An 11,563-nucleotide genomic window follows, 5' to 3' on the forward strand; every position below is an offset into this window, starting at 1 on the left:
AGCCGGTTGTTGGGGCTGAGTTTTCCATTTCACCCATGAAACTGCGTCACCAGTAGTTACGCACACCAGCGATAATTGGCCCATCGGACAGATCATTTTCCCTTTTTCGCTTATACGGTGGTACTAGGAATGAAGGGAATTTGGCCCCGACCCTAGCACGACGTGTTTGCACACCAACAACCAAGGGCTCGACGTGCGTTCGAAAGAATATCGCTTTTCCTGCGACTCATTTTCATCGCAAGTTCGTCGCTTTGACTGGCGTTGATGTCTTTTGACATAGTTTTGTTTCTATTTGGCCAAATTTAGCAAATCAGCTACGTTTTTTATAACACTTGAATGAAATGAATTATGAAATCGGGATCTGTTTTTAAGAAATTAATAATTTGCATGGTTCAACAAATTAAAAAATATTATAAATAAGCATCATATGTCATGAGTAATACTAAACATGCGACAAAGTTGCACTGTTCTTTAGTATTAGATTTTTAATGTAAGCAAATCACATTTTTAAGGAGTCAACACTTTCATCCAATTTATCTCTTCCACGCTCATTTATGTTCACACAATCATCATTTATTCCAGCAAAGCAAACACTATTTCTAAATGTCCCCATCCATTAAGCACAAGTAATGTGCAGCAGACCGAATGCGGCGCACTTATAAAATGTTGCACCCGCATGTAGAAAGGGAAAAGCATCCCGCTGATCGATATACCCGCTGCACAAACGGAAACGATGCCGCTGCGGGAAAGTGCTCCACCGATCCGGCTAGGAAAATGCCATCGGAACGCAACGAACCGGTTTTTCACTTTCCATTCCCATCCCGTGCGTGGTTCGGAATGGTTCGGGATTGTGGTTCGATGCAAGATCAAGGCAACAGTCGTACACTCCTTACGTGAGCTCGTGAGGAAAAGCACTGAGTGCGAAGAGAAAAGGGATACCACAGGTAAAAAGCCCCACTACATGTATATGAAATGGAAGGAAGTTCGTTAGGGTTTGAATGTGTGCTTCTTCCCTTAACTGCAAACCTCTCTCTTTCATGCATGAACAGCAACGCTCTTTCATCCCTGCTCCTGGCGTCCCAACACACGACCTGATACAAAAAGCCTGTGAACGTTCGGTGATGTCACTAACAGGTTCGCGGGCTGTTCGCTTTAGCAAAACTGCGCCGCACGTCGTCACTGTCAGCACCAAGCGGGAGAAAGGCTTTTACTGCCTCGTTCGGTGAAAACTTCGCTCTTGATCTTGTCGAAGAAAACTAATGCCAGCACGGTGACAGCGGGCCAAACAAAGCCGTGCCCACGGTTTGATTGCCACCAACGCGCCGGTCTGCGAGCATGCGGTATATAAACGCGCAAAGAAGATGCACACCGGTTGACTGGTGAAAAGACCTTCAAACCGTGCAGACGTTGTCCGACGTAATCGTTCAGGGTGATTCGGTTGGTGTGCAGTGTGCGTAAACTGGCTGTAAAGAAGGCACGTCTTAAGGACAACCCGATGTGTGCGGTGCTAATAACGGTCCAGTGACAATCAGTGAACAAAATTAAACAAATGTACCAAAAACAGGACTTCTTGTCTAATTGAATTGAAACCCAGTCAGAAAAAGAAAACGCTTCCACACAACGACCAGTCGTCAGTTCCTGGTGATCAAGCAACGTGTTATTGTGGGTGCAAAATGCTATCGCCTAAGGTGAGTTGCTGTCGGAACTTTAAATCAACATCGAACTTTGCCGCTGTCTTCGCTGCAAGCGCACGGTTTCTGGGCGGTTTGGCGAAGCTAATGTGTGATAAGTTTACAACATTTAATGCGACATTGCTTGAAAACAAATCTAACACGTTCGAGTTCTGGTCCACCTCGGGCATGTTGGCGTTGCCGCAACCCTGCCCTGCCCCGAAGTGCCACCATGGAAGTCACGCTGTATTTTCTAGTGTCAGTGTCTGTGTGTGCTGCTGTGTCCACATGTCGAGAGATTTTTTGCTGTTTCGCGTTGTCCAAAACGTTGCAGAAATGCGAGGGCTTTGCACCTCGTTTTATGCTAAATGTGATTTTAATCTTACATTCGTCAAATGCGGCCACCTTTACCATGGTGGTCGTCGCTTGTCGACACCATCGTTTGACGCACTGGGTGGCTCAGAATGTAGCCAAGGAAGGGTCCCCACGGCAGTGCAGCGCAAATGGTCTGACGGATATGAGAAGCAATAAACCACCACTTTCGTTTGCGTGCATGTGTGTATGTGTATGTTTTCCTTTGCTGGTGTGCCTTAATCGGAGAGGAAAAGCGCGGAATGCAAAGTGGGAGATAAATCGAACACTTAATGGCCAAGCTTGTGGGTGAGTGGGGAACGGGACATGAAAGCTATAATTACTTCTACGCTTCGAGTGCGGCAACTGCACCGCATGCAACCGAATGCATCGCAGTTTCGATCGCGTCCGTCCCAGAATGTTGCCCAGTGCGTTTGCCAATCGCACGCTAATCTGAGCCATCGGAGGATAGTAAGGAGTGTGCACACACAATTAATTACACATCATGGCTGCTGGAATGCCGTACGAACGGTGCAATACATCTCGATTTCACGTATTTTTCCCGATGCTCTCAAAACACTGAAACTGACAAACCTACAGTATAATGCGCTTTATGCACCATTTAAAATAAAACACCAGGAAATAAAGCAATGGATACTTAATTAACTCACGCCAGATGCAAAATTTATTCAACGATCTTCAGCTCATCATCATCTGATCATCTGATGGAAGAAAAGGCAAAATTAGCCGCAAACAAACAAGCTGAGCAAACATTGCCCGCGAGCCATTTTCACACAAGCACTTCCATTACCCAACGCCGATCGGTTTGGCAGATCGGGGTAGTGATTGCAATTGCGTGTGCATTTAACACTCAATCGTACCCCTAATCATAGCGATTATTACGATTGACAGCTGGGGTCGTACGATCGATAAACAGAAGCATAATTCAATCCGTTTTTCGATTCGATTCGTGTCCAAGCTTTTGATCGGCCGGGAAACGGTACGGAGGGAAATGAATGTGCGAGAGCGATAGCAGTAGCGAGTGAAGGGGAGAGCACTAGACACAGCATAAAGAGATGCATAATGGGTTCTCGTGTTAGCGGGTCGTTGCAATGCCACAACCATATGGTTTCAGCACTGCCTATTAGTGTTGATTAGAAATACATAAAATTTAATAATCGCCGTAATGGTGCGAAATTAAACGCTTCATTGCAGTACGACTGATTGATTAGCAGGTGATAAAGGGTCAGTGCAATTTTGTTATCCGATTGTTCGTCGCGTTAGCTTTAAAAAGGGATGCGCTTCAGTATTGATGTTTATGCACTTTCTTGTGATGAAATAATTTGAGTAGTCAATACATTTATGTTCTCCTGTTGCGTAACACCTTCACCGTTCCTCTCGGCGAAATTACAATCTCTTATCCCTTTCATCACCCAATCTCTTACTATACGTGCATCAGGCTATCACTTCCGCGATGCCTTTCAATCTCCCATCGACGCGCTGTGATCGAGATTCCATCGATCACGCAGCGGTATCAATGCGCTTTGATCGCTATTACACAATAGGCAACACAATGGTAATGCCCATACAAAACAGGCAGCTCTTTTTCCGGGGTTCAGTATACCCCGTCCCGTCGGCAAACAAAACCCCCAACAAATGTCCGGAACCAGAAATTGAATGACTTTCGGAGCACGTTTTGCATGGAACTGGTTCCTAGCGACGTAATTACATTTCCCGTAAGTCTCCCCAAGTTGAAAGAAAATGGAACAAATGAAGAAGCTTTAAAATGTTAATGCACTGTCTTATGAGACTGTCAACTGGTTGCATTCGACGTCATGTACTACACGACTGTGAGATGTTACTGGTTTGACTAGATAGACAATCTAATAAATTTTACATTTTATTGTCAGTCACACAGATGCACTCGTTTATGAGGAGCTTAATAACCGTACCTTAGTCGGTGAAAGAACAAAATTATGTTTAAAATAAATTGCTCAACATGAAACATTTAATTGGGCAAGGCATACCGGCTGTTATAAAAAAAACTGTATCGTGTGCATAACACTTTTAACAAATGCATAAAGTTAAGCTTATTTCCCTAATTCTGAAATAAAAAAGGCTAATCCGCAACATACCCTTCAATTAATAATCGCATCCCACCCCATAGTGCCTTTTTTAATTAGTCGCCTGGATCGGACACAAACATCTCATTAATCTGTTCCAACAAAACGCTTCCTTCTGTCTTCTTTCACATCGTCCGTTGATCCGCTGGTTCAAGCCCACCTCAGCCGGAACTAACCTACCCCAACCCAACCCAAAGCTCATACGCGAACGAAACGCGAATGATAAATTGCGCATCCCACTGAACGCTTTTCGCTTTTATGTGTTCATTTTCACGTACATTTCGCTTTATCGTCCTTTTTTATGTATGCAGCATTACTTTGTTTTCGCTTTGCATGCCTTCCTTCAAAGCGCCCACAGAGTCGTAAATGTTTCATTTAAATGCACCACCCAGCCGCATGGTGATTGGATCTGATACATGTACATACGCGCATGACAACTCACTTTCGCACGCTCGCAACAGTGTTCCGTTCCGTTTTCGATATATTCCTTCTGGACAGCTCGTTTCAAGCTATTGGAACGTGTACCATCGTACCAGTGCGGAAGTTTCACTTTCGGCTAAGGGAATTATTCAACAATTGCATATGCACTCTTCATGGTCGTGGTAGGCAACGGAGATAAAACCATCATCCGGTTGCGTTTAGACAAACTCGTTTTCCCGCCGAGGCGTTTTGCGTATTCCGCTAACGGAATGGAAAGCGGTACCATAAACCGAAGCTAAAATCGTATCCGGTGGGTTAAACCGGGAATTATGTTTCCTTCGCCAACCGGTTGGAAGGTTCGTAGGGTTTGGCACTACCTTGCTGCACGAAACACGTGCGATTGTTTGCAAATCGTTAAAGGCAGGTGATCGTGTGCCGAAAGGCAATGTAAGATCATTATCTTCTCACTGCTCACGAACCCATCCGGCACATGCCGCTAGGAGATGTCGGTCGCGTAGGAAAACAAACCGTATAACAGTGACAACGACAGCGCCGACAAGTTCCGCAAAGCTGCGGAAATGCTTCCCGTTCATCTGCCAATTCCCGACAAACGGGCCTTTGGGCTTGTTGGTATTTTCGTAATATATTGCATAATTTTAGCATACGTTACACAATCCAGATGGCATCACTGTTTATTTCCGTTTGTTTTGTACAATGTCGGGGAAAGTATAGGCAATAAATTCACACTAATTAATTATCGTTGGACGCGCAGGGTACTTAACAACACAATCATCTTAAGAAACTATCCGTTCAGCAGCAGCAACCGGCTGTGAAATATGCATTATTAGTTTTGAATTATTTATGTCCTGTTATTAGCATACTGACATTGGTGAATTAATTTGACTTTTTTAAGTTTTAGTAAGCAGCAAACTCTCGATAGCTTGCTATAAGAATAATATTGAGTCATTCATTTAGAATATGATGTAAAAAACATTATAGATGTCTGCTTCAACCAACAATGTAATTATACAAAAAGTCCAACATTGTTATGAAGTTTGTTTTTTATGAAAAAAAAAGTTCAAAGCATTAAACTGTAATAACATGTGCATTTAAAAAAGGCCGAATTTTAAATGACGATGAAGAAATATATCAAACATAATTGAATACATCAAAGTTCACTTGAATCCTATGTTTCACAAGCATTAAGGAAAGTATCTGTCAATCCCTATCGGGTGGTCATACGCCAACTGGCCATAACTTTTTTCGGGTTTCGTTGCTTTTCGGACCTATTTGTTGCTTTTCGGACGTCACTCGGACGTCATGGTTCTTTTCGGTGAACTAGGGCGACCCAGTTCTTTTTGCAAAAATAACGAATCGCACATCGCGATTCTTTCGTTCTTTTTGTATTAAAGTAAAATTTTTTTTATTCACTTTTTTACAATACACCAATTTTAAATTCATTCACGAATCGTCTCATTACCGAACCAACGCATTATTAGCATTATTGTTATCTACTTCGGCGGAAAGTAATCCTTTGTTATGATGTACTCTTGATATCTAACTTTTTCACTGGCGAAAGATGAATAAACTGACAAATTTTCTTCTGACGGTGTGACTGGATACTTTATCGCCGTATGTAGTATGTGTCTTTTTTTTTATTTTCAATCTTTAAAGAAAACGCATTTTGCCTTCGATCTACATCTTTAAGTTCTACTGCATCAGTGGCGAGAGCAAAGCTACTACTTAACACTCTGGTCTTTTTTAAGGTAGGAGAAGACATGAAATAAGCTAGATCGAACATATCGGGTGCATACGAAGAGTTTTACTGGGTAAAACTTCTTCAGAACGATGTGACGCTCGGCGGTTAAGCAAATCCTCAGAAGCTTTCTCCTCACTGTTTTAATTGTGGCCGTTACAAATAAAGGGATAAAATTTAAACAGTGAATGATAGGCTAGTTACAAAGCATGAAACAGTGCTGGGTTCTCCTCTAGGTGGCAGTTAACTTGTATAAAAAAATCGCTGAAATTTGTCCCTATTTTTAATACATACATTACTGTAGTTCTACATAGTAACTACAATGTAATGTCACTTTTTCTCACGTGATTCGCTGCAAGATCCGCAAAATGCACTCTGCTCAAGCAAAACAAGAGTGACCCACCCAAAAACTCGAATTCCATCTTCGGCCTTCGAAAACTATGTCTGCGTGCAGGCCATCGCATGGAAGGGGGTTCCATTTTTAGCCACAATCAACCACAACCGTCAGCAGTCGGGCCAAAAATTGAAAGCCATTCCACTGTCGGGAACTGGCACTAGGCTAACTGAACTAAACAGTTGCAAACATTTCCTTCCATGCAGCATGCGTTGCAGTTCAAAATGGACATATATTTTATCAAACTGTCACCAGCGGGCTGCTCCAATTGTAGCTGGTCACCTTTTATCACGCGCAACGGCCAACTACAAGAAACCGCCCGAGTTTGGACCATTCATCGGGAAAACTGCACGCTACCACATGGCGACATGGTGGCTGCTGCCGAATTGAAGATTTATTTACAGCCTTTTACGACGTGCCCGTTCGCGCCACCCGAAGTCAGGTCAAATTAATAACCGACGCCAAAGACAGAGCAAGTAACACAAAAATCTAGGTGCGTTTTGTGCAGCCGCCCGGTAATGGCCCGCGGTGCGAGTAAATTTAGATTTTAATTGGCTGGGAAACGGTTCGAAGGCTAATAAATCATCAATGAAATTTCTTCCCAAAGTTAAAACGGATGACGGTGTGGTGAAGGTGTTCGGCGGCGCATGACTGATGTTTCTAATCGGACAAATGTTTGATTGCAGTTGTCAATAGCCGTTTAAGCTTGCACAAATCGTTACATTTGAATCATGCAAAGTTGTTTTCGGATCTGAATCAAGCAACGAAGATGCAATAAGTTCTGAACTCCAAAGTCGCAATAATCTCAGAAAAGACATCACTCCAACACAAATTTAAAAAATTATTTCATTCTATTACTCATTACTCATTACTAAATAAAAATAGTTTTGTACAAATAAAATCAAATAATGATTGGTAATATCTTAGATATGCAATGCTCAATTTATCATACGTTATGACTTACGGTTTATTCGAATTTCCGATGAAACATCTATGAAGCATTAAATTTAAGTACTTCTATAAAAAATTGAACGCCATAGATCCACACTAACTTGCTTTTTCGCTTGTTTCTTACATTCACAGCAGTTTCCAATAGTGATCCTCGTGTCTACCAGTATCGCTTTAGTATCCTGCTATAAGGACTCCTTGCACGCCTACGCACCAGAATACGTAAGTACATCTGAACGCGCAACCGCGCCACTGACCTTGGGCAAACTGACATTAACGTAACTTACCTCTTCGTGGAACATTACCGCTGAATCAGCGCGATCGAATAATTAGCACCGGCCATGCATGGTCTCGATTAGCCACCTAGTTGCACTTTCCATTCGGACAGCTTCCACAACGGTGACGGACTCATAAATTTGGCACTTTACGACCAAAAGCCCGGGCCAACGGTGCGAAAATGTCACCAAGGAGGTCAAGATTGGCTTTACAGATGTGATTTACTTTACAACTACCTACTGGTCGCGCAATGGCACCAACGCGTACTATGTCGGATGCTTAGTAAACGTTCTCATTTACCACATACGACGATTCGAAACAACTGCAATCAAAACAAACTTATCTGCATTAAGCAATAATCATCCACCATCCATATACAAACGCACACAATCAGGTCTCAATCATTCGAATAATTGTCTTACGCAATTCGGTTGTGGTCCAAATAAAAAATGCTTCGTTAGTACGCACGATATCATTTATAAGCGGTTTATTTTTCTTCCTTACCCTGCGTTATTGCATAATTTCTTCTCCTAATTAATCTCAGTCTATCGTAATGACATTCATCAGCAGGTTAAAAATAAGACACCCTCGGCTAACCTCGTCAAAGAGCGCTACATTCCGCGGTGAATGCAAATAAACCCTCAATTTACCATTTACCTTTATCTTTTCCTGAACTGAAACATAACGCACTTTACGATAGACATTCCTAATGGAGTTCTCCCCCCGTAGAAAATGTTTTCCAAAACTTATCGTTTTTAAAAAATAACCTTATATGCAAACCTGTCTACTGCTACTGACGGCGAACACTGATTGGACGGATTTCGCAGTTTGATTTGCATGGCAATGTCTGGCAGTGGGCAATGCATGGCACTTTGATTTTTTTTACTGTACTTTAATACAACTGATGCACTGCTTGTTAACTTCTGTGTCAACCCCCAGTTTCATTTGGAGCACCATTTAAAATTCGATACACCGTCATAAACCAACGTTAGTGCCAGCGGTTGGTGAAATAAATCAATCGAAGGAAAGGCTCACGACTGCTGTCAAATCGGCGTTTGCCGAGGACATCCGCAAAATGTGAACCACTCAAGACCCTAGATCTGGGTGGTAAATTCGCAAATGTCAATTTATAGTTCTGCAATAACATTGTAAAGGCAAATTTCATTAAAAGAAAATAAATTACACTTTAAAGATATTCATGACTGGTAACACTGGATACGAATCTCCCAAAAAAGTAGTGTTAATCAAAAATTATAATATTATTGCCAATTTATAGTGATATAATATTTCTTTCAATGCTAACACTACCAGTTCTTGAATTTTAAAAGTAATAAAATTGTAATAAATTTAAATTCTAGTTTAAATTTGTTCAATGTAAGGAAATGTCATGTACAATCAAGCGCACGCAACTTGACTTACATCCTATCAACATGTTACGTTGAAAAGCACGAAAGTTTCTGCGCCGCAGTACACCTCGGGCAGTATCAACGCGTCCTTACAACGCTCGGTATACCGCCCGTAATCGTGCGTATCAAACAAACCTTTTATTACACATTAGATTTAACATATTTTTCTAATTAAAAAATTATCATAAACTTCTCTGCGACCGTTGGTGCACGCACTACATTGTAACCAACCCAACTATGCTGCCACTCTGTTCGTTCCCACTGCGGTCATGTACCAATGTTGCTTTATGCTGTTAAAACATCAAACGAATGTGGTGGTACGAGTGCGAAGACCCACACACCCTGCTTTCAAGTAAGAAAAAGGAGGCGGCCGTACGATGGTGAATTAAATTAGACCACACAACATACAACAGCCTCCGTGGTAGAGCCGTTGGTAGCGGTGACGGTTGCAAACTTCATGCGAACCTCATTTAAATGCATTCCTCCATGATTCGCACGTGATAAATTATGCACATTTAAGCCGGCACAGTGCGCGCTTGTCTGTCCATGCTATGGCATGTTGAAAAAGAATATCTTAATATTGGGTTTAAGCTTCCTTTAAAGACAACTTTTCAAAATTTCTTAAAATAGAAAACATTTTCATTCATACAAAAAATACTAACAGATATTGTCTCTTTATTTTCTTTTCTTTTTAAAAGGCCCATCCAGCTTACTCCTTCAGCTATGGTGTTAAGGACTTACACAGTGGCGACGTGAAGTCGCAATGGGAAACGCGTGACGATGGCATTGTCAAGGGTCACTACAGTGTCGTAGAACCAGACGGTTCCATTCGCGAGGTGGACTACACTGCTGATTCTAAAACAGGCTTCAATGCAGTCGTTAAAACTCACGGCCCGAACGCTCATCCAGTGCACGATCATGATCACCACGAGCATAAGACCCACTACTACGATGAACATCATTCCCAATCGAAAATCAATCATTTCAGCAAAGGACAGGATCATCTCATCCTTAGTTCCGATCTTCCACAGCGCGAGAAGGATATTGCTGAAATCAGTGAAAAGAAACGCCCAATACCGTCCATCTTGGAGCTGAAACCGCACGTCAACCTCGAGAAACCACTAGTGGCGTACAAGCATTACGAACCACCGAAGACTGTCTTCCAACACTACTCCTACGACGAACTGAAGCCCCATCACGTCACGGTAGAGACGGAACACAGCCATAAACACTATGTTTCCGACTCGCCCGATTTCTTCTCCGAGCAGGTCGACACTGAGAAAGATTTTTTCAAACCAAGCATCCGTATCGAGGAAGTGAAAGCACCGGATCTATCCAAACTGAAGCCCATCTCACCGGATGTGGATTTTTCACAGCTCTCCGAGAGTGATCTCGGCCCTTACTACACCAAGGACAGTTTCCGACCATTCGCGCAGTACACCAATCACGTCTCACATCCGGTCACACTGCAGAAAGCAAAAGTTCACACCATCCAGGTGGACAGTAAGCCGAAAAAGAACCTTCTGAAGCCACTGACCACACCAGGGCTAAAGAACTTTGCCACACCGTCGGTGTACAAATTTTCCGCCCGTGGACCGGCGCGACCGGACTATGCTAGCTACTTCAAGACGAAAGCAAGTCGTCAGGCCCGTACTGGTCCGGTTCTTTTCCATCCGGATGAGCAAAAGCGTGCCTCACAGCGAATGGTGCAATCAATGCTATCGCGTCAACATTCTCGCAACCTTCCCGTGTACGCGAAGAATTATGCTTAAACGGGTACAGACCTAAGTTGGTCCGATGGTGCAATAGAAACCCAATCTGCTTCGTTCTGTTGGTTTCGCGAGTCGCATTTTCGTATAAGCAGTGATACTCTTGATCAACTGCCAAAACAGTCGTGCAGTTGGTGAAGACGTTTATCGCTGAACCAGTCACACGAACTGACAGTGTATGAACCGGACAATGGGTTTCATAAAATATTAAGATTGTTATCTATTTAATAAATATTATGTCCTAATGAATAACATAACTCCGAAAATTATTTGTGTTTGTATTTGCAATAAGTTTCAACTGTTGATAGGCAAGGAGTAATTAAATTTCTTTTCGGCACTTTAGTCAAGATATTGTTTATTCGTGGGTAGAATATGATATCTTTAACAACGTTAAACATTACTAACCTGCGTAAAAATCAACTGAAATTAATTTTTTAATAACGCAGTAGT

The 11,563-nt window shown here is 42.4% G+C and overlaps 1 protein-coding gene across 1 annotated transcript; it reads left to right on the forward strand.

The window, feature by feature from the left end:
• Positions 1-1,673: 1,673 nt before the first annotated feature.
• LOC128712729 (uncharacterized) lies at positions 1,674-11,116 on the forward strand. The gene is made up of 3 exons (XM_053807604.1): positions 1,674-1,688; positions 7,798-7,884; positions 10,043-11,116. Exons 1-3 carry the CDS (start codon positions 1,674-1,676, stop codon positions 11,114-11,116), a joined length of 1,176 nt encoding a protein of 391 aa, XP_053663579.1.
• Positions 11,117-11,563: the final 447 nt, after the last annotated feature.

This window comes from Anopheles marshallii, chromosome 3 (assembly GCF_943734725.1).
Source record: "Anopheles marshallii chromosome 3, idAnoMarsDA_429_01, whole genome shotgun sequence".
Taxonomy (NCBI): Eukaryota; Metazoa; Arthropoda; class Insecta; order Diptera; family Culicidae; genus Anopheles; species Anopheles marshallii.